The 24,482-nt window shown below is 44.6% G+C and overlaps 1 protein-coding gene across 2 annotated transcripts in view; it reads left to right on the top strand.

Moving 5' to 3' along the window:
• Positions 1 to 14,190, top strand: part of Usf3 (upstream transcription factor family member 3) — a 50,612-nt gene extending 36,422 nt beyond the window's left edge. For both annotated transcript variants that reach the window (XM_021184405.2, XM_029470300.1), the window contains 2 exons: positions 1,622 to 1,718; positions 4,565 to 14,190. In XM_021184405.2, coding sequence (XP_021040064.1) covers positions 1,622 to 1,718; positions 4,565 to 10,980 — 6,513 coding nt within the window. In that variant the 3' untranslated portion in view covers positions 10,981 to 14,190. The remainder of the gene's footprint in view (positions 1 to 1,621; positions 1,719 to 4,564) is intronic.
• The last annotated feature ends 10,292 nt before the right edge of the window (positions 14,191 to 24,482 follow it).

Here is a 24,482-nt window from a genome sequence, read left to right on the forward strand (position 1 = left end):
TGTCTCAGGACAGGCTCCAGTGAGAAAGCAGTGAGAGTGTCTCAGGACAGGCTCCAGTGAGAAAGCAGTAAGAGTGTCTCAGGACAGGCTCCAGTAAGAAAGTGTCATAGATCAATGACAAGTTAACCTGGCAGTTGTGGAGGCTGAGAAGTCCAAAACGAAGATTCCAGCCCGTGGGCTGTACACATGACTCCACAGTTTAAGTAGGAGCTCCTCTTGCAGAGGACCTAAGCTGGCTCCCAGTGCCTCTGTCAGGCATCTCTCGACTCCAGACCACTGGGAGTCAACACCTGCAGCCTCCTTGGGCACTCGTGTGCTTAAACCCACACAAAAACACAAAGATCATTAAAAATAATAAAATCTTAAAAAACTAAAAAGTTTCTAGTCCTAATTATGTACAGAGAGAAAGATCACCACACTTCTTCTCTTTTTGAAATAATAAATTATTGTTTATGTATATGTGTGAGTTTGTGTACACTGGGTAAATGCAAGACATTGCAGAGCCCAGAGAGGTTGTTGGAGCCAATGCAACTGGAGCTACATGTGATTGAGAACTCCATATGGGTACTAGGAGCCAAATCTGGGTCCTCTGCAAAAGCAGTAAATGACCTTAACTGCTAAGCCACCTTTCCAGCCTGTCTCTTCTTATAAGGGTGCTAATCTGCATTGCAGTGTTAGCCGCTGAACCATCTCTTCATCTCTCCTTCTTCTTGTAAGGGTGCTTGATCCCACTCAGAGCCCTCTCAGACTTCAGCTCCACATGCCAGCACATCACAGAACAGAAGTTGTACGTGTAAATTGTGCAGAATGTCACAGACGTTCAGTTCACACTGCCAGTATAGGCTTCTTCTGTATCCTCCTTGGTTTGCCTTTGGACTGCTTCTTGTGTGTCATGCAAAAATCTTTTCACCCAATTTTGTGTGTGTGATTTGGGGGGTTGTTTTCTGATGGTGTGTGTATGTGTGTGTGTGTGTGTGTGTATGCATGTCATTCTTCAAAGCATCTTGGCTTTATTTGTATTGTGTGTGCAAGCACGCCTGTGTGTGTGTACTTGCCTGTGCGTGTACACGTGAAGGCCAGAGTACACTGCTGATGCTGTTCCTTCTGCTATGTTTTTACTTTGTTTACTTTTTAGATTGGTTGGCCTAGAACTCAATGTAGACAGGCTGGCTTTGAACTCAGAAAGCTGCTTGCTTCTGCCTCCTAAGTGCTGGAATTAAAGATGTGGGAACCACACTCATGCCTTTCACTCTCCTTCCTGAGATAGCATCTTTCACTGGCTTGAGGCTCCCCTATTGGATTAGGCTAGCTGTCTCCACCTTCCCAGAGCTGGAATTATAAGTACGTGACACCATACATTGCTTTTAAAATTTATCTTCAGCAAATTGAAGTCAGTTCTTCATGCTTTTGCCCATATTCCTAGATCCAGAACTGAGCCTGACACATAGCAAATGGTTAGTTGCTTAATAGATATATGAACAGTAGAAGCTTTTGAACTTCGTGTCTAATTTGTATTTTTAAAAGTTGCGTATCACATCTAATAAAGCTATCACATTTTACATGTCTTCTTACAGGTGTTACCTTTTATTGAAATGTTGAAATTGTTACTTTTCTGTTGCAGAGCAAGAACATGATCCTGGACCAAGCCTTTAAGTACATAACAGAGCTGAAGCGGCAGAATGATGAGCTCCTGCTCAACGGAGGGAGCAGTGAACAAGGTGGAGACTTGGCCGAGTCTTGCTGTCTCCTGTTTGTGTTGCAGTGACATGCATTGAGGACATGGAAAACTCCCCCAACCCTCAACTCAGAATAGGCTTGCCTTCAAGCACCGCAGGGGAAAGCATTGCAAATGAGATCACTGTAGCCGAACTCCTCTCCTTCCTCTGGGGTTAATTTTAATCTTGTACAAACATGTAGCTTCAGTGTTGATTACTTCTGGGTATTTCATGTTGGTCTAAGTCATGGACCTAATGGTGTTAAATCTCCGCTGCTCCACTTGGATCTTGCAGTTAGGAGGCTCTCGGAAGATGACTCACAGAGGAGCTGTGTTCGTGGTGACTTATAAACAATATTAGAGGATAGATCTGGGCCAGGTTTTAACAATGCATTGACTCAGAAGACCGAGTATTCACATCATAATTGGTTGCATTAGTATAAAGTGTATATTGAACTGCCAGGTCATTTAAAATGCTTGATTTTTAGGTGTATCTTTCTGTGCTGTGAGTTGCGAGTTTTCTACCAACCAGCATTGGTGAGAAGCTGAAAGGAAACGCTTCCAGCCAGTGTAAAGCTCAGGGTGGGAGGCCGGTTGGGTGGCCTTTATTATGGCTCTGAAAAGAACAGAGGGTTTCCTGTGACAAACCTTAAAAGGAGGAGTAGACCACCTTAAAAGGAACAATATTTTACTAATGTTGGACTACATTTAAGTATGCTACACTGCTTGCACTGGGCAAGAATAGTATTGGAAACCCTTCCAGGAGGGCGGCATTCAGAACTCTTCCCTACACTCAGTTAAAAAGCTGCTTTCCTAAGTCAGCTCTCTTTTAATGGTGCAGACTACCCTTGTGGGTGCTTCCATCAGACAGCTAGATATATTGGTATTTGCAACATTGTGAAGTACTCCACAAGATACTTTGAGGCTAGAATGATCTTTAGACTTCCAATGAAAGTTCCTTTGCTTGAGAACTCAAGGCTAGGCCAAGCAAGTTACCTTAGTGAAAAGGGAAGCTAATGACAAACTACCAAGCACATGCAGCTCAGAAAAGGCCTAGCAGCCAGGTCAGGGTGGGGCAGAACATGGAACAGCTTCAGTGGCTCTCCTGTCATCTCTGTTGTGATCACAGGTTCTTGGGTTCTTTCTGTGCATATTTTCTATCCACTACCTGATCCCTGTATTGTTTGCTGTTGTTCTTTTGGTAGAAGATAGTTTGTTTCATTTAATATATAGTAGAGGACAGTACCTTCTTAAGGATCGACAGTGGCCAAAGGAACCATTCCTGTAGAACACAGTCAAAGGCTGAAGGCAGACAGTGGTCAAAGACCACTGTCCCAATCTGTATTGGAAGCATGCTTTATGCTAAAGTTGACAGAAAAGACAACTTCCCCTTCAGAACATACTCCTGTCCAGAACATATCAACATGCTCCTGTCCAGAGCATATCAACATGCTCCTGTCCAAGAACATATCAACATGCTCCTGTCCAGAACATATCAACATGCTCCTGTCCAAGAACATATCAACATGCTCCTGTCCAGAACATATCAATATGCTCCTGTCCAGAACATATTAACATGCCCATTTTGATAGACTCCTAATGAGGGGGACAGTGTTATTCTCTTATTCTTCATCAAAAAGCTTCTAGCCAGATAGTAATCTTACAAGGTTACACAGACACACACACAGACACTATTATAATAGTCATCTTACAGTTAGTTCAGAATGTCACATCTTCACCTAGGGCTACAGATATGCGATAGATCCCATCCCTTTGACCAAATATCAGAGCCCTGCAGTTGTGGTCTTTGTTTAAAACCTGTTGGTTATGAGAAGGGCTCATCCCAATGACCTCCAAGCCTGCTAATATCTGCCTACCTACCTACCTCACATTACCTCCTTAAGAGATGAAACCCGAAAGCCATTTTAGGTGTTCGGCATCTAGATAGTCTGGCTGCTTGGGGCTGTATTGGGTGTAGAAGGACTTAAATAAAGTTTATGTTCCTGCTGACTTTGAGCTATATGGAGTTTGATTGCTGCAGGACCATCTGAGGATGAATTGACTGTAAACAAGAGGAGAAAAAAAAATAATACTGTGGGCACACAAAGTCCAAGACAAATATAATCACCACTAAGATTATAACTATGAAAATTCAGAGGTCCAGCTCCAAAGCCGTTTGCCAAAAGGGATGCTAGTGTCTGGCATGGTTTGAACCTGGTCTTGTCAGTCAGATGGAACATCAGCAGAATTAAGAATTATACCAATCAACCTTGATAATAACACAAGTGTCCATGTGAGGATATCTATAACATGTCCTGGCCACCCTTGGACTATTACTATGTCAGACTGCTTTGAAAAATGTCCCACAAATTGGTGGATTTGAGCTGAGGCCTAGTTAAGAACTGACTCACAGGGTTACACCTCAGCATTCTGTGTCATACTATTCAGAGCCTGTCAGTTGTGGTAACCCTATACTTGGAACCCTGAACAAAGAGGCTTTTAGCTTATCACAAGCATGTCACAGGAATTAGCCTGTCTTCCCTGGTTTTACCTGTTAGCTGTGTTACTGGAAAGGTTTTGATTCGGAACTTTGAGACTTGTACGCCATAGGAGATTTTCAGTGGTTGGCCTTTACAAGTGTAGAGTTTAGAAGGAATTTTTTTTGGGGGGTGGGGGATTGAGGTACCACTCTAAGAAGAAAACCTTACAGCAGCAGAGAGCTCCTGGTTCTGCTGAGGCATCTGAAGGCGAGAATTGGAATTCAGTGGCTTAGCACATATAGTTTTGCTTAAGTTGTTGTAATTACTGACATTCACCTATATTTTTACATCTTTATTTCTAATATTTTAGCTGAAGAAATTAAAAAGCTACGGAAACAACTAGAAGAAATCCAAAAAGAAAATGGCCGATATATTGAATTATTGAAAGCAAATGACATATGCTTGTATGATGACCCCACAATCCACTGGAAAGGCAATCTGAAAACCTCAAAGGTGTCTGTTGTTATTCCAAGTGACCAGGTCCAGAAAAACATCATCGTTTATTCCAACGGGAGCCAGCCTGGGGGAAACAGCCAGGGGACAGCTGTTCAGGGAATAACCTTTAATGTTGGTCATGGCTTGCAAAAGCAGACCGCCAATGTGGTGCCAGTGCAGAGGACCTGCAAGCTTGTGACTCCCGTGTCTATTTCTGGAGTTTACCCTTCTGAAAACAAGCCGTGGCATCAGACTACAGTGTCTGCGCTGGCTGCCAACCAGTCTGTTCCCCTTTGTCTTCCCGCTGCCATTTCTGCTCAAAACATTCTCGAACTTTCTACTTCTGAAAGCCAATCAAGTGTGCTGGGTGCCACTGGTGGCTCAGTGGTCACCGTTTCAGTTGGCCCTGACCCTCACCCACATCGTTCCTTGAATACATGCCTAAATGATCAAAATGCTTCAGAAAATAACAATGCACAGGAGAGCCCCAAATCATCAAAGAAAACAGTCACGTGTGTCTCAGGCATCTCCTCCAGCAATTCAGCAGCTGCCCCCGAAGTGCACCATGAAAACAAGTCCAGCCCGGCAATGCAGGGCTCCAGCGCAGATTCGCAAAACACCCTTGTGTCAGTTACCACCACAGTGTGCTCCCAGCCTCCCAGATCTACAGGTGGCTCTTCTCCAGTGAGTGGTAGCAAGACTGTAGACTCACCAAGTACAGCCACAGTGGTGGTGCCAGCCCACACTGCAGTAGCAAAGAGTATCCTCCCAGTGAGCAGTCTCTCTGCAAACCCTTTGGAGGGTGGTTGGACTCTTTCTTGTTCTCTGCCTTCTTCAAGTGTCAGTGCTTCAGAACTAAAAAACATCAGCAGCCTTACCCGAATCTCTTCAGCCGGAAATACACAGACAACGTGGACTACACTGCATCTGGCTGGAAACACTATTCAGCCTGTAAGCCAGCCACCATCTTCTGCTGCAACTCCAGCATTAAATGAGTGTGGTACCAGCCCTACCCCAAACAACCACAAGCACGTGGCTACAGGCATCACCCTAAATAATTCTCCTTCAACAGATGGGCAGCCAGTTGAGCAAGTAGTGGTGACTTTGCCTTCGTGTCCACCCTTACCTATGCAACCACTAATTGCCCAGCCACAAGTTAAGTCTCAGCCTCCCAAAAGTATCCTTCCTTTGAATTCAGCAATGCAAGTGATTCAGATGGCTCAGCCAGTTGGGTCAGGTGTCACTGCAGCTCCAGCTAACCAAAATGTCATCATTCTTCAGCCACCAAGCACAACCCCATGCCCAACAATGATGAGGGCAGAGGTTTCCAACCAAACAGTAGGTCAACAGATTGTCATCATACAGGCGGCTAATCAAAACCCATTGCCACTCCTCTCTGCTCCCCATCCTGGTCCTGTTCGACTGCCTGTCAATGGAGCCAGTGCTATAATAGGGTCTCATAATTCAGTGCAAAGTGTGCCAGCCCCACAGACTTTTGGAGGAAAGCATCTTGTCCACATATTACCAAGACCTTCCTCTTTATCCACATCTAACTCAACACAGACTTTTTCTGTTACCATGTCAAACCAACAGCAGCCTCAAACCATTTCTTTAAACGGACAGCTCTTTGCTTTGCAGCCTGTGATGTCCTCATCAGGAACTACAAATCAAAGCCCTATGCAAATTATTCAACCCACCACCAGCGAAGATCCAAATACCAATGTTGCCCTGAACACATTTGGGGCTTTGGCCAGCCTCAATCAAAGCATATCACAGATGGCTGGGCAAAGCTGTGTACAATTGTCTATTAGCCAGTCTGCTAATCCTCAGACTTCTGCAAACAGTCAAACCAGCCCTGCTAACTGCGTTTCACTAACAACAACTGTAGCAGCTACCATAACAGCAGATAATTCAGCTACACCATCCACTACTTACAGTCTTGCAACAACTTCCTCAACAAACACTGTCACTTGTTTGCCCTCTACCATGAAATCAAAAAGACTGAGCAAGAAACCAGGTGCCAAGAAACACTTAACAGCTAACAAGCCAGCATGTCCCCTGAATTCAGTCAGAGATGTGGGCAAGATAGATGGCCCCAGAATAAACAGCTCAGCAGAGCCATCATGCAGTGATGGACTGCTGGACAGCCTCCCTATTGGCTTATCGTCTGTTGCTGTGTCCCAGGCAAAGAATGTTAGTATTTCTGCTTCACATACTTTGGACGTTCTGAATTCTGAATCAGTAATCCCTGACTCTGATCCCAAATCTAAGTCAACAGAAGACTGTAGCTCACCTTCCCAAGAATCTGAAACAAATGAACAGCTTGTATTGGCGCCAGCAAAACCCAAAGATTCTACTCCTATTTTACAAGAGACATCTCAGGGTACACCACCATGTTCTGTAGCATTGTCCAGTGATATGAAATCCTGTACTTCAGCCAACGTGTTGACTCCATCTCCTATCGAATCCCAGAGTTTGGTTTCTCAGGTTTCTGGTCTGTCATCCACTACGAGCACGTCAAGCACTGACTGTATTTCTGAGGTAGAAATTGTGGCAGAACCTTGCCCAGTTCAGCAGGATTCATTGGACACCATGCAGACAGCAGGGCCTTTAAAGGGGCAGGGACTAACTATGTTGCTGTCGGATCTTGCTAAAGAAAAGGACCTTCAGAAGTCATCTATCTCAGTCCAGATGGAGCATCCTGACTTTTCTCCAGAAAGTTCTAAGATAGGTGATTCTAATGTTGATTTGCCTCCCAAGCAGGAACTGCTACTGATGAGCGATGAGAGAGACCCGCCACAGCCCCACTCCTGCCTCCCTGATCAGGAGGTTCTCCATGGGTCTTTGCTCACCAGTAGGCAGGCTGACTCTCCTCTGTCAACCAGCTCTGGCAGTAGTCGTAGTTTCTCGGTTGCATCCATGCTTCCCGAAACAGCTCGAGAAGATGTGACGAGCAGTACAACATCTAACACGTGTGATGGCTGCACCTTTGCAGAGCAAACTGACATTGTGGCCCTTGCCGCAAGAGCCATCTTGGACCAGGAGAGCATTGAGAAGGGAAGGCTTGGCACACAGGCTGATGTGAAGGAGGTTACTCCAAAGCCTTCTGAAACCTCTTTAGAGGGAGACCAGCCCTTTAAACCACAGATCCACAAGGAGACGTGCACGGGACAAGCTGACCCAACACCAAATGAATTTAACTCTCAGGATTCTGTGGAAGTGACAGTTGATAGGCCTCTTGAAAAACCAAGCTGTTCTCTGGGAATTAAAGGATCAAATGCCCCCATACAGGTGTCAGCCTCTCAGCCACCAAGTCTCACCCATCAGAATAGCATCAGCAGCCATCCTCTGGTCAGTTGCACAGGTCTATCGCAGAGCTCAGATCAAACTTCTAATCCTGTGACGGTTAATATGACTGTTTCATCCAGTTCTTATGGCAGCCAGCCTCCTGTGCCACCTCTGATGACAGAATATCCCCAGGAACAGCTGAACAGCATGGCTAGCGCCATACCAAACCCACAGGTTCAAGAACCGCTTTCAAAGCCCAGTCATGAAAGTCGTAAAGATTCTGCAAAGCGCACTGTGCAAGATGATCTTTTACTATCTTCGGCCAAACGTCAGAAGCATTGCCAGCCAGCCCCTCTCAGGCTTGAAAGTATGCCCCTGATGAGCAGGACTCCAGACAACATTCCTGATCAAACTCAAATGATGGCGAGTCAGATCACCCCTAACTCTTCAAACTCAGTTGTACCTGTTAGCAACCCAGCACATGGAGATAGCCTTGCACGGTTATTCCCACCTAGTAACAACTTTGTGGCTCCTGCATTGAGGCAGACGGATGTTCAGTGTAATTCTCAGCCTTCAGTTGCTGAGCAACAGCAGCAGCAGCAAACCCAGGCAGGTCAACATCTGCAGGCACTGCAGCAGCATGTACCACCTCAAGGAGTGTCTCATCTGCACACCAACCATCTGTACATCAAGCAGCAGCAGCAGCAGCAAGCAGGGCAGTTAAGAGAGAGGCATCACTTGTATCAGCTGCAGCATCATGTGCCTCATGCAGACAGTGCTGTCCACTCCCAGCCCCATATTGTGCACCAACAGAGAACTCTACAACAGGAAGTTCAGATGCAGAAGAAAAGGAATCTCGTTCAGGGCACTCCTACATCTCAGCTATCCTTACAACCCAAGCACCATGGGACTGACCAGTCAAGACCCAAGAGTAGCCAGCCACATCCTCACCATCAACAGATGCAGCAACAGCTGCAGCAACACTTTGCAAGTTCCCAGCCAGAGAAGAGCTGTGAAAACCCTTCAACTAACCGGGGCCACCATAGCCATCCCCAGAACCACCTCAATCAGGATGTTCTACACCAGCAACAGGATGTTGGAAGCAGACAGCAGGGTTCTGACCACGTATCTGGGCATAATCCAATGCAGAGGCTTTTACCATCAAGAGGCTTAGAGCAGCAAATGGTGTCCCAACCAAGTATTGTGACTAGGTCTTCAGACATGACCTGCGCTCCACACAGGCCAGAGAGAAACCGAGTCTCCAGTTACTCTGCCGAAGCACTCATTGGAAAGTCATCTTCTACTTCAGACCAGAGAATGGGCATATCGATTCAGGGTTCCAGGGTTTCAGACCAGCTTGAAATGAGAAGTTATCTTGATGTTCCCAGAAATAAGAGCTTGGCACTTCATAATATGCAGGGTCGCATGGATCATACTGTCACCTCAGATATCCGCCTTTCTGATTGCCAGACATTCAAACCAGGTGGAGCCAGCCAACAGCCCCAGAGTAATTTTGAAGTACAATCTTCAAGAAACAATGAAATAGGTAACCCTGTGCCATCACTGCGAAGCATGCAGTCCCAGGCTTTTCGAATTAGTCAAAACACTGGCCCACCACCAATAGACCGACAAAAACGATTATCTTATCCACCAGTTCAGAGCATCCCAACAGGAAATGCTGTCCCACCAAGGGACAGTGAGAATACATGTCACCAGAGTTTCATGCAGAGCCTGCTTGCTCCTCACCTTGGTGATCAGGTCATTGGGAGTCAAAGGTCACTCTCTGAACATCCAAGGAATACACAGTGTGGTCCATCTTCAACAATTGAGTATAATTGTCCCCCAGCTCGTGAGAGTGTTCATATCAGGAGAGAGAGTGAAAGTCAGAATAGGGAGAGTTGTGACATGTCTTTAGGTGCAATTAACCCCAGGAGCAGCACTTTGAATATTCCTTTCTCGAGTTCCTCTTCCTCGGGGGATATTCAAGGTCGAAACACCAGTCCTAATGTTTCTGTACAGAAGTCCAATCCCATGAGGATTACTGACAGTCATGGGGCCAAGGGCCACATGAACCCTCCTGTCACATCCAACATGCATGGGGTTGCAAGGCCAACTTTGCCACACCCATCTGTGTCTCATGGGAATGCTGACCAAGGGCCTCCTGTACGGCAGGCTAACTCTTCAGTTGCCCAGAGATCAAGACATCCCCTGCAGGACAGCAGTGGCTCCAAAATCCGCCAGCCTGAAAGGAATCGTTCTGGAAATCAAAGGCACAGTAACGTCTTTGACCCAAGTCTTCCTCATCTTCCTCTCCCCACTAGTGGCAGTATGATTCTTGGACGGCAGCAACCTGCTGCAGAGAAGAGAGGAAGTATCGTTCGCTTCATGCCTGATAGTCCACAAGTACCTAATGATAATTCAGGCCCTGACCAGCATTCATTGTCACAAAATTTCGGTTTCCCTTTTATTCCTGAGGGTGGCATGAATCCACCAATAAATGCTAATACTTCCTTCATTCCACAGGTCACTCAGCCTAGTGCCACCCGAGCTCCAGCTCTCATCCCAGTAGATCCCCAGAACACTCTGCCTTCCTTCTACCCACCGTACTCCCCTGCTCATCCTACTCTGTCCAATGACATTTCAATCCCTTATTTTTCTAATCAAATGTTCTCCAATCCTAGCACAGAGAAAGTGAACAGTGGAAGTTTAAACAACCGATTTGGGTCAATTTTATCTCCTCCCAGACCTGTTGGCTTTGCTCAGCCAAGTTTCCCTCTTCTCCCTGAGATGCCACCAATGCACATGGCCAACTCTCACCTATCCAATTTCAATATGACGTCATTGTTTCCGGAAATAGCAGCGGCTCTTCCTGACGGCTCAGCAATGTCACCTTTGCTTACCATAGCAAACTCCTCTGCCTCTGACTCTTCCAAGCAGCCCTCAAACAGACCTGCTCACAACATAAGCCATATTTTAGGTCATGACTGCAGTTCAGCTGTTTAAAGCCAGAGAAACTAACTGTGAAGGTTTGGGTTGAAATGATAACTGTTCTGTACACACATGTGCACTGAGAGAGCTTATGTGGGTGTGTGGCTTTGTATCAGATAACCATTTTTCAGTTAGCTTCTGACTACAAGGAAGCCATGTCAGAGAGGATGCATACACTGGGGTTGTCAAAGCAATCATCTTTCATTCCTGAGTGATATGCTTTCTTTAATCTTCTAAGTGATTTACCTTTCCAAGTTTGATTTGTAATCGTTATTCCCTAAGTACTAATCAGCCAGAAGTTGAGATCTTGGCACATGCTGGGTGGTAGGTGGGAGCTGAGATCTTAAACTCAGTTGCTGAGAAGTTATAAAATAGACAGTTGAGATGGCTAAGTTGCAAATCCAAAAGTAAAAGCAACTTGAAAGAAATCGTGATTCATCATAGGTGCTTGCTGATGTCAACATCTAACAGTTCTAAGCCATGAATGGCGAGTAATGAATTGATAATGAGTTGAAATCCCATAAGTAAAAATATCAGACAGATAGAAAATAAATGAAATGTTTGGTCAGCCTTCATCCAGAGCTTTGATATAGAGACTTCTTTCTTAATTATAATTTTTAATAAACTACCTAAATTTCCTGTTCTTCAAAATAGGGAGCCACATTCTCCTTTAATGTGCCAAGATTCTGTAAAGCAAAAGTCTTCCTCAGACAATGAGCCTTAAAAATATGAAGCTAAGACAAAATACAGAAATGTTTTCCACTTAGTACTTAGGTTTTGCCTTAGGCCAAAGAATAACAGCAGTTGTATTGTGGGTTTATCTGGTGTCAGTTAGTGACCAGTGCTTCATCGGTTATGTTGATTTAGTATTCCCTCTTCATTCTATTTCTTTGGTCTTCAAATACATTAATTCACAATCACTTAAGTGTTAGAACTGCTCAGTAAATGTTGTGTTTAGAAGATACATTTGAGCCTTTCAGATACTGCAGAGTAGAGTTTTAAGCTGTCTCAGTCTTTTCATTTGCTGATTATTTATATTAAATATGACATTGTAAATTACATTATTGTCCTTCATAACAGTTATAATAAGAAAATGAATTCATTATTTTTCTTGTAGGTATGAAATGGTGCTTCACAAAAATACCTTCACTATGTGTGTCTGCTTGTGAGTGAGAGTGGGTGTGGAAATGATTTTCAGGTTGAGACTGGTCCTCACTGTTGGAGATGTGTGTCATATACACATGTGTATTTATCATGTTGCACATGGTAAATGGATATAATCTTGTCTCAGTTGGAAATAACCCTAGAACAGCTGTCTGCAAACGGGCAGTTGAGGCTTGCTCTAGAGCGCCGCTTCTCAGTCCTCCTAACGCTTTAACCCTTTAACTCAGTTCCTCATGTTGTGGTAACCCCCAACCATAAATTAGTTTCCTTGCTACTTAGTTTTGCTACTCTTAGGAATTGTAATGTAAATATGTGATTTTGGATGGTCTGAGGTGACCCCTGGGAAAGAGTCATTCAACCTCCAAAGGCTGAGAGTCCCTGTTCTAAAGCATAGGAAAACGTTTTTTTTAATTCTCTCAAACATTACATCCCAACTGCAGTTCTCCAGCCCCATCCACCTCCTCTCTTCCCCAGATCCAGTCCAGCGTGAGAAGTTACACAGGGCTGGGCACAAACCCTCACGTCCAGCCGCATGAGGTGACCCAATGGGAGGAAAGGGTCCCCGCTGTAGATATTTTTTTAACCCCAATGAATTAGTAATGAATTTTAAACATATACTGAATCTTGAGAAGTTAAAGCTAAGAAGAAATTTGTACTGAATCTTTTTTAAACGTTTAAACTCAGCTTTTAATTGTAGCTACACTCTGTTAAAAACTGAATAGAGGGAGAGGTACACAGAACTGCCCGCCCGTTGGCTGGGCGGAAGCAAGCCCAAGGACCAGCAGAGGTTTCAGCTTTGAAGGTTGGTTTGTTTGGTTTTTTGTTTTTGTTTTTGTTTTTTTTTTGGGGGGGGGTTGCTTTCTTTTTATAGTAAAAAAGCCACCCGGCGCCTGATCAGAGCAGTTACCACTAAATGCCTTTCTAAAGGCTCAGCAAAAGGATCCCTTATGCCTGGTCACCTGTTTTACCCAAACCCCTCTGTTTCTGCTGCCCTTGAAAATCACCCTTCCTGGTGAACTAGGCAAACCTGTGTTTCTTTCCTGCGTAGCATTCCTGGGGGGTAGAAGAGAACTTCACAAGTTCATTACTTAATGTGTGAACACCACAGTAGGAAAGCTACTGAGGGAAAGAGAACATTTATCAGTTGCTTTTAGGCAAAAATTCATCGTTTTCTTTGTACTTGAAAGGTCCAATCTGCCAGCTTCTCTAAGGGCAGTGTTCTGTATAGCCAGTCACCCCCGTCCCACCAGCTCTTCTTGGTAGCTGTCTTGTCGCATATGTATCCTCACATCATGGTGGCTCTTGAGTTCTGAAGGACACACTTGCTCAGTTTGAGCTAAGATAACATGGCATGGACAGAGTTCAGGTTTAGGTTCTGTTTCTGAGACAGGGATCTTGCCACGTTCTCCAGACTAGCCTAGAATTCCTGGGCATACGCAGGCCTTGTACCTCAGCCTCCTAGGTTGCTGAGACTAGAGGTGCACTCTGCCTCCATGCTGAGAAGTGCCACCTGAGATAGCAGCGTAGGAGTCCTAGAACCTGTTGCCATTTTGGGTTATTCTTGTTTGGCTGACTGACTGCAGCTCAGCTCTGCCCTGAGAGAGCACCACTGCACCAGGGCTCTGATGGTGAGAATACTGTACTGTGATGCTCTCTGGCTATCAGCCTTTTGTGACCATCTAGAGAGAGAGAGATGTAAAGGTCAGCAGGTAATTAGGCTCCTGCTCACATGTGGCTCTGAGGAAAGACAGTGTATTTGTGTGTTAGATAGCATTTCATACGCGGGCTCAGATGAGAAAGAGTTCTCACTGTGCTCTTGCCTGGTTTAAAAGTCTGGGTACCTATCATGACTGCTTCCTAAGTGAGGGTCATTGATTGGATCATTTTGTTCTAACTATTGATCACATAGAATTGGCCAAAGTGCTCAGTTCCTCTCAGCATTCCACAGGAAGTTCTAAGGAAGTGGAGATTTTTCAGATTTCTCTATGTAACCTTCTTCAATGAGTTTGTTAAATATGTCAATCACAGGTGAAGTAAATCCATTTTAATGTTTTTAATAGACGTTGGGTTTGTACAAGTCTTATATTTCTTCAGATGTTATAGATTTGATTTTACTAGAACAGCTCTGAGATGCCAGATGTCACTTCCTCTCCGAGGGGAGGGCAGGATTTCCACAGAGGTGTGATTTTGGAAGTCTGAGGGATCCAAACTCTGGGTTGAGAGGTAGAGATATCTGCTGCAGTCACAGGACCAGATCAGAAGTATGTGGAGCTACAATGAAGGCTAGCTGTTTAAATCAGCCTTTTTAAAGCACACGGTTGTTTAAGCATTTTTCAGGGCTTCCTTTGCCTTCTAATATTAACCATCTCAGAGAGAGGCTAAAACTTACACTCCAAAGAAGATGTAGAAGCACCTTCTAATGGGACATTTAAACTGTTAAGAAAGGACTGAGACTTGCTTCTTCTTGGCCATACCTTTTCTCCACACAGGAACACAGGCTCTTGGGCTCTTTTAGCTATTCCACATCAAATAGATGGCAGGCAGCCTGGCCCTGCCCTGGGATAGAGTTCTCCCTGAGTTAGGATGTGATGGGGCCAGCCTGTTAGATCACTGTGTAGTAGTGAGACCCAGGTTTTACCTTTTGGCAACCCCTATGCCTCTTTCTTAAAAGGCAACAATTCCTCAAAATGCCATTAGTTTAAAGCTTGACTTAAGAGATTTTTGTATGTGGGAATAACTACATTCCTTGGCTCGGTGGATTTTCCCCCTGTGGTGGAAGGAAAGGTAAAGGTGATGCCAAAATGAAATAGCCTTCAGTTCCTATTGACATGAGAGTCACAGCAATCCTGTCATGTGGGTACTGACTACCTGGAGGAAGTGTGCCTGTGGCTGATACATATGTAGGGCAACAATTAGCAAATGACCAGAGACACTAGTGTGGACTTGCTCTCTGATGATTTTGCAATATGTATATGCAAACTAGCTTCTTTTAGAGATTCCTTTCCAGCTTTGTTTCCCCAAAGTTCTACCAAAAAGGAAGGTTTTGTGTTTGTTTGTTTACTTTTTTTTTTTTCTTAACTGTGCTCTGTGTTCTGCTCCTGCTGTGCTGAATTCTCCTGTAGTGTTTTTAGTAGCTCCTGTGGGGCTCGCAACACTCAGATGGAGCCAGTCCAGACAGGCTGGGAGACCACACCTAGGGCCTGGGACTCAGAGCTTCTGCTTCTGATGACATGCCTCTGTCCTGGTACTGCACTCCACTCGAAACTGTGCCTCTGATCCTGAGACATATCACCCAGCCAGCCCTGTGTTGCAGCAAAGGAGCTTCAGGGATGGCGCATGCCCTGTAGCCAGACGCCTCATAGACGACAAGTACAGCCGATGCTCCTCACTCTTGCCTTAGCACCCCTGAGCCACCGCTGACAGTCACTGGCGAGTTGTGTAGCTGAGCCTGTAAACAGAGCTTATGTGACAGGCAGTCCTTCAACGTCCTCTTTCTACATTTGCATACACTCTACCTGGTCATCTTTGCTTTGGGCGCATGTAAGTTGTCAGGTGCTTCATAAACACAAGTCAGCCTAGGTTGAGAAGATTGGGCAAGTTGTTCTGGAAGAATGCGGAACCCACCACAAGGTTCTGAGACGTGGGTAGACCTCTCTTGTAATGTAGCACACTTTTTTTAAAAAAAAAAAAGTTAAAACTTTCTGGGCCCAGTTGTGTGTACAGCTGTACGTGCATTATCTACTAGGAAATTAAAGCTCGACCCGTTTAACTTTGTCCTCACATTTTCTGAGACATCTCTGCCCTCCCTCCTGCTCTTGAAGTCTTAAAGTCATTTTCACCTGCAGGGCCTCTGAGCACAGAGCTTGACTATAGTGGTGAATGTGTGGGGTGTTGAACTGTTAGCTTCCAAGAAGGGACCAGACAGTGTGGCTTAAGATGCTGCAGTCGTGTTACTGTGAAGGAAAATTCTTCCACTTTCAGCAGGGTGTGTGTGTGTGTGTGTGTGTGTGTACATGTGTGCTCGCATGTGTGTTCATTTTGGCTTTTTAAAAATGTTGAAAATCGAGGAGAACGTGATTACCGTCACAGGTTATTTATAGATACACTGGGCGTGATGCTTACGTAGGCAAGCACCGGGGAACATGACTTCAGTGCTCCGGTCATGTGATGCCTTGTCTATGCCCCAGCCAGCACTCTGCTGGGCACTGTGTCCTATAACTGTAAATCGCCTGGTTTATAATGCTAACGGAAACTGGTTTGTTTTGTAATGGAATACAAAGAAGATGTATAATAGGACCAGGATTGTCCCGCACTTGTAAATAAGAATGGGCCCTGTTTATTTTGACATCTTTTTACAAATGCATTGTATTAGGATGTGAATATTCCAAAACATGCTCTTGTTTAAAGTTTTGAAATTTTTATTGTTAAATGTAACATTTTAATGGTTGTAATAATTATTTGTATAGACATGAATATAGTATTTTATTTAAGAAAATAAACTTTGCAGTTTTTGCATTGTGAATTCTCTCTCTTCCTGCCCAGTTCTCTTCAAGTCTGCTTGTTTTGCATCTGAAGTAGTGTATTGCCATAGTTTCACCTATCTGAAAAAAATCCCATGACACTTTGCCATTGGGCTTGTGTTCTTAAGTGTTATTCCTTAAGTAAATCAGTTATGATGGAGGCTAAACTGTTCAAAGAGGTTGCACATCTGTATATTCCTTACAAAAAGTAAACTTAGAATTTCACACATGGAACGGTAGTCAGTGAGGATTCAGTCTGTGTCCTCAACTGTGTTCACAGTGGAAAAGGAGACGAACGCTTAGGCATGTGAGATAAGGGTTGGTATGGGGCTGGAATGGTGCCTTTAGCTGATGAGAGCAGAGAACCCCATGGCAGGTGGCTCACACCGTCTGTGACTAGCTTCAGGGAGAAGATCTTAACAGCCTCTTCAGGCAGATGCACCCATATGCATCCCCAGCATATATACATGTAATTAAAAGTTAAATCTTTTACAGAAAGTTGGAAGACCACTAATGGTGACACACACACCTTTAATCCCAGCATGTGGGAGGCAGAAGCAGGCAGATCCCTGAATTTGAGGCTGGCTAGAGCTACACAGTGAGACCCTGTCTTTAAAAGAAGGAAGTTGGGCCGGGTGTGGTGGTACACGCCTTTAATCCCAGCACTTGGGAGNCAGAAGCAGGNNGNTTTCTGAGTTTGAGGCCAGCCTGGTCTACAGAGTGAGTTCCAGGACAGTCAGGGCTACACAGAGAAACCCTGTCTCGAAAAAAAAAAAAAAAAAAAGAATAAAAATGTATATAAAACAACATAAACAGGTTATTTTGTGTAAAACTTACATAAGCTTTATATTTCTTGGCTTTTGTTTTTTGAGGCAGGGTCTCGTTGTACAACCCTCACTGACCTGGAACCAGCTCTCCTGCCCAGCCTCTTAAGTTGTGATCACAAGTATATACCATTATAGCTGGCCAAAATGATATAAAGCGTAAGGCTGAGGTGTAGCTCTGTGGTAAGTGTGCATGTGTGAAGCCAGGGCCCCAAGTTTGATTATCTATGGATGCCTACAAATCAGTGGATTGTTTACAGGTGGAGTAAAAACAATACAAAAATGCTCAACCCCAAATTCAGCATAAAGAATACTTAGGGGGCTGGAGAGATGGCTCAGTGGTTAAGAGCACTGACTGCTCTTCCACAGGTCCTGAGTTCAATTCTCAGCAACTACATGGTGACTCACAACCATCTGTAATAGGATGTGATGCCCTCTTCTGGTGTGTCTGAAGACAGCTACAGTGTACTCACATAAAATAATCTTTAAAAAAAAAAGAATACTTAGAAAAAAGCAGCATAGCTTCATAGGAAGAAAAAGTATTTCAGAGGTTAGGTGTCCCCTTGCGTTGGACAGCAGACACTCAGCAGTTAGTCTCATTTATGACTGGAGTATTAGGATTCTCTGAGGGGCAGAATTGATTGAGTGGACACACACACACACACAAGGGATTTATTTGATTGGCTTACATGAGTCATGCTGGACTCTTGCACAGTGGGCTGTCTGTTGAAAAAGCCAGTAGCTGTCCAGTCCAAGTGGCTGTATACTTCAGCAGTCCTGTCTGATGCTGGAAGGCCATTCTTGGAGAACCACTGGTCTTTAGTTCATGTTGGAAGGCAGAAAAGGCTGGCTTCCAGCAACAGCAGAGGCTGACAGTAGCAGTGGTGGCAATGGGGTGGAGTCACTCACCAGCAAGGGTTAAAGGCAGGCAGGAGAAAGGCCACAGCTTTTCCCTAGAACCTCCTTGGGCTTGGGCCCCCACTATAAGGTGTCTTCCACCTGGGGGAGGGTCTCTCCCTACAGTTAATCATTTTAGGAAATACTCTAGTAGACCTGGCCAAAGGAACATCTCTCAGCTGATTCCAGAGCTCATCAAGTTGACAAGGTTAACCATCACATCTAGTCTTTGTCCTGTGTTGACTTTGTCACCATGACAAGTTCCTGAGAAAACATTTGGAAAGGAGAAAGGATTTACTTTGGATCGTGGGTTCCAGGTACCACTCTTAAAATTAGCTGGAGCCTTTGTTTCTGGGTCTGTGCGTGGCACTGTGTGGTACAGTGCAGCAGCTCACTTCCTGGTGGCCAAGAAGTAGAGAGCAGAGTGACAGGCCAAAGGGGTCAGGGTTCAAGAGGCTGGAGAGATGACTCAACAGTTTAAATCATGTGATGCTCTTACAGAGGACCCCAGTATGGTTCCTGGCAGCCGTGTTGGGCAGCTCATAACTGGCTCTAGCTCTAGTTCCAGGGGCTCTGTGGTAGTTTGAAATGAGATGTCCCCCATCATCTTTGGCATTTAGATGCTTGGTCCCTAGTTGGTGATGCTGTGTGGAGAGGTTTCAGTGGTGTAGGCTTGCTGGAGGAAGTTTGTCACTGGAGCAGGCTTTGAGAGTAAAAAGTCTGGCCTACTTCCAGTTCACTCCATTTGCTTCCTACTTGATGTAAACGAAGAGAGCTCTCAGCATCCTGTTCCTGCTGCCCTGTCTGCTGCCAGTCTCCCAGCCAAGATTGGACTCTGACTCCTCTGGAACTATAAGCCCAAATAAACTGTTCTGTAAATGGCTTTAGTCATGGTGTTTTATCACAGTAACAGAAAAGTAACTAAAGGATGACAACTTCTGGCTTCTGTGGGCACCTGCACACGTGTACACATACATGCTTAATTAAGAATAAAACAAATTTTTTTTTCAAAAGAAAGATAATAACATCCTTCTAAAGGCATAACCTACTTTCTCCAATTAAGTCGTGCCTCCAAGATTTTCCATTACCTCCAAATAATTCCATCAATCATGACTTCATTAACTAGCAAACCACCTGACTATCAGGTCAGGATCCTCACATTCCAGTGACTCTCAATAAATGAATCTATCAGCTCAATACCAAGCCTGCAATAGATGAACAAACATGATATAGGTATGAAGTATCTATATCATAATATATGCTAATATAAAATATAAATCATATATAAATATGTATTTTGTGTTTTTATAGATATGTATTATAACATAAAATTATACACACACACACACACACACACACACACACACACACACATAAAATAAAAGCCACAAATGGCACTTAAGTACCCCAGGAAAAGCATGCACAGGAACTCAAAGTGCATAATATTTTCATTCTAGCTTCTTAAGAATTGAGATTAAGATGTGATATTCTAGAGCTGGAGAGATGGCTCAGAGCATTTGCTGCTCTTCCAGAGGACCCAGGTTCAATTCCCAGCACCCACCTGGTGGCTCATATACTGTAACTTCAGTCCCAGGGGAGCTGATGCCCTCTCTGGCTCCTACAGGCACCGGCACACGAGTAGTGCACAGAGAAGCCTGCCAGTCACACTGCACGATGGCCCACACAGCTGTGCTTCACCCTCCTGCCTTTCTTTAGGGGGAAAAAAAAATCTACGGTACTGTTTTGTGTTTGGTGGCTTCAGGCAAGTTACATAACCACCTATCTGTGTCATAGTTAATTTTTACTGCTTTGTTGTTAACTATTACCTGCCCTGCCTACCTCACAGGTGTCATAGAAGACAAAAAAGTGTATATTTGAAAGGGTTTTTACACCCTCCCCCCACTGTTGCAAAACAACAACCAATCTGTAAAACGGCAACGTCTTGTTTCTTCTCCACCTCCCTACCCTTGAGACTGACCCTCCGGCCTCCATCTCTGTCTAACTAGCTGAGCCGTGCTACCTTCTACTCTGGCCTTTTCTTCTTCCTGTGAGAAACGAGGAGAAAGGGTCGCTCTGCTTCGTGGAAAAGCTCAGCAGTCGATCATTTAAACAGGGTCTGTGTGAATAGGACAGTTGTCCTGCTTTTCTACACAGTCACGTAAGCCACGGATGCTGGGGAATTTAGCTGTTAGCTAAGCTTGTTCTCTGTATGCTGGCCATTAGTGGTGTCTCCTTATCTCCCCTAGTCAGCTTCCAATCTGTGCGTCTGCAGAGAGCCTGCATCCAGACTGAGAGGAGGACTTAGGGCTGCAGGGACTTTTCTGGAAATCCATGATTCAGTTAGATTAGATTCTAGATTTTTGATTGATGTTATGGAGTGAACATGCAGATTATGTATATATTACATTCTGTGTGTGTGTGTGTGTGTGTGTGTGCGTACAAGAAAATTAGAGGGGCTAGGGTGATGGTTCAGCAGTTAAGAGCACTGGCTGCTCTTCCAGAGAACCCTAGTTCAATTCCCAGCACCCACATGGCATCTCACAGATGTCTGTAACTCCAGTTTTAGTGGCTCCATCACTCTCATAGAGACATACATGCGGGCAAAACCAATGCATGTGAAATAAAAAATAAATAATAATTTTAAAAAAGAAATTGTATAGTGTGTCCCTTTGGCTCTTGACAAGTATTTGAATCTCTGATTTTTTTAAAGATTTATTTATTTATTTTATGTATGTGAGTACACTGTCACTGTCTTCAGACACATCAGAAGAGGGCATCCCATCCCATTACAGATGGCTCTGAGCCACCATGTAGTTGCTGGGAATTGAACTCAGGACCTCTGGAGGAGTGGTCAGTGCTCTTAAGTGCTAAGCCATCTCTCCAGGCCCCTGATTTATTTATTTGTTTGTTTTAAGTCGGAAACCCCACTACATCGTTCCTTTGCTTTCTCCCCATTTTCAGTTTTGTTTTTGAACCAGTAGACTACCAGTGATAACTTGAAAATTTATAGCATGTGCATTTTAATTAAAAAGGAGAGTCTTTCCGTCTTCAGCTCTTTGCTAAGTGTAATCACTGCTTTGAAACACATGCAGTCATCCTTGCATGAGTCCTGCTGTTCCAGTTTGGAGACCTAACCTTTCCAAAACTTTAGTTTCATTGGCTGACTCTCCAAATGGCCTTGTAGGTTCATTGTAACCTGGGTTTCTGTAACAACTACTTATCTTCTGAGCGTCATGCTTTCTGTTAATAAGCTCAGATGTTCAGTAGTCATATAGACCCAGGCTGTGTGTCTTACGTGTGTAGAAACACACCCAGAGAATGGTTGGATCTTCCCCGTGGTACAATTTGTGCCTGGTCTGACCTGAGTCACACCTTACTGACTGGAAATTCAGGTTTCTGCAGCAGTCTTTCACCTAATGAACAATGTTTGCACTAAGCATCAGTTTCTCTACGTGGAAAATGGGTAGGGTATCAGGATCTGATTCAGCGATCTGTACTCTCTGGGCAGGGTGCCTAAGGGATGGCTGCTGCCTGAATCATCTGTTCTGCTGCCATTTCGGCTCTGGGGTGGAGTCAGGAGTGGAGACATCAGTTCCAGTGCCTAGTTCCAGTAGTGCTGGAGCAAACTCCAGCCGCATGTTTGTTCTGTAGCAGGAGAGGACCTGGCAATGGCCAAGGCAAGGAGGCGAGGCTTTTGTTTATTTGATGATGAATTAAGATGCTCCCAACCCAAATATCCCCCTTTCTAAAAGCTTTGCTCGCTGCTGGCACTGAATGTGGGCATTTCGTTTTTCTTATGAAATGATTGATGTCTAATTCACAGTATCTCTTATGTGTTAACATTTCCCTGTTTATTTGAAAAGACAGATGTTTTCTTGTGGGCATGATATTCCAAGCTGGGAGAAGCCAATGGACGCCTGCTTGCCTGTTAGTCTGCATATGATATTTCATTTTTTTATTCTTTTGCAAGAAGTTCTTTTGGAGCCTTGGTTGGCCTAGAACTTGCTGTGTAACTAGGGTGTCTTAGAGTTTCCATTGTTGGGAACCAGGGTGGAAAAGCTTTCTTCAGCTCACACCTCCAGATCATAGAGTCCATCGCTGGAGAAAGTCAGGACAGGAACTCAAGCAGGGCTGTAATCTGGAAGCAGGAGCTGATGCAGAGATCATGAAGGGGCGCTGCTTATAGGCTTGCTTTGCATAGCTTTCTTAGCCTGCTTTCTTAGAGAACCCAGGACTGTCTGCCCAGGGATAGCAACACTCACAATGGGCTGGGCTCTCTTCCATTGATCACTAATTGAGAAAATACCATACAGCTGGATCTCATGGAGGCATTTCCTCAACGGAGGCGCCTTTTCCTCTGTTGACTCTAGCTTGTGTCAAGTTGGCACACAAACCAGCCAGTGTACAAGTATAACCTTGAACCCCTTTTCTCAGTGCTGTGGCCTGAACCCCAGTGATTGTTATGCAAATGCTCTATGGCTGAGCTAAAAGCTATAACTCTTCAACTTTGAACTTTCTTTCCCATCCTTCAACCTCTCAAATGGGATCATAGTATGCACCCACCCTGCCCATTTTATGCAGTAGCGGGGCTCGAACCCAGGGCTCCATGCATACTAAACAAGCACTCTAACACCTGAGCTACATCTCCAGCCCTACATATGGTATTTTAAAATACCACCTGGGGTAGCTGCAGGCCTCTGTACTCAGCTCAGAGGATCCCGAGGGCTTGCCTTTCTTTTCACTTTTGTCTACCTAACAAATTGGGCCTGGAGAGATGGCTCAGCAGTTAAGAGCACTGGCTGCTCTTCCAAAGGACCTGGTTTAATCGCTAGCACCCAGGTTCAATTCCCAGCATCCACATAGCAGCTCACAGCTGTCTGTAAGTACAGTTACAAGGGATTTGACACTCTCACACAGACATATAGATAGACATGCAGACACAACAGCAAACAGTTTTCAAAGATCTACCTAACATGTTAAACCCTCAGCACCAACAGTCTGCTCTTCTTCCTTTGGTCCAGCCACTCTTCCCTAACATTTATATAGTGTTCTCACTAAATGGCAGTCTGCAAGCTCTCCATTACTGGTCACCAACACTACTGCGCACTGCTGTCCAGGAAGTTATGCCATTTTCTTCCCTGGTACGTTACCTCTTCATTTCGTTACCCTGAGAGCAATTGAGTTTCCCTCCGTGTCCAGTCTTCACTTGTGTATTCTCAAGGGCTAATCTTGGTTGTCAACTTGACCGCATCTGGAAAAAACTATGAACTCAAGCAGTTGACCATGCTTGTGCAGTCAGAAGACCCACCCTTCTGGTGGCAGCCCACAGAAAAGGGCATGGAAGAAGGAAGACTTTGCTTTTTGCTTGCTCACTTCATTCTCAATGGCAAGTTCATCGGTCCTGTTCCTGGGACTTTCCTTCCCTGGTGTTAGAATCCATTTCTTTGGGATTCTAATGTAGACTGAAGACTCTCTAGGGCACGTGCCTTCTTGGAATGTCTTAGGCTGAAATCTTACCTGTGTTCCTCCCCATTAGGCAGTCAGGAAAAAAAAAAGTGTTACTAGCTAAGATGTTATGGATGTAGTTTCAGAAGTAGGGAAAAGCCAGGAGGACCATGAGTTGAAGACTAGCCTGAGCTACATCGTGGGAGTCATTCATGGAGGGGAAAAAAAAGGAAAGGAAAGAAAACCATGACTGTTTGAGACAACTTTCAACCAGGTTTCCATTCATCCTCCAGTTGAGTGTTTGTTATTTTCCTTCTCTGTAGCATTCCATTCATGATCTTTTTATGTTATTCTAACACTTGAAGGTCAACTGGAATTTCTCAGGCATATCTGGAGCCATTTTTGGTGCAAAGTTTATGTCTTTAAGGTTTCTCATTCTTTAAAATCTCCCTTCATCTTCTTCCCATCCACCCCATCCTACCACCACAGGATCTCAACATGTAGCTAAGAATGGCCACCATAGGCTCGGATATTTGAGTGCCATGTATTGGCACCATTTGAAAGGATTAGAAGGATTAGAAGGTGTGGTCTTGTTGGAGGAAGTATGTCATTAGGAGTGGGTTTTCCAGGCCCAGGGTCTGTTTCCTCTCCCTTGATTCTCTGCCTG

Source organism: Mus caroli, chromosome 16 (genome assembly GCF_900094665.2).
Source record: "Mus caroli chromosome 16, CAROLI_EIJ_v1.1, whole genome shotgun sequence".
Classification (NCBI taxonomy): domain Eukaryota; kingdom Metazoa; phylum Chordata; class Mammalia; order Rodentia; family Muridae; genus Mus; species Mus caroli.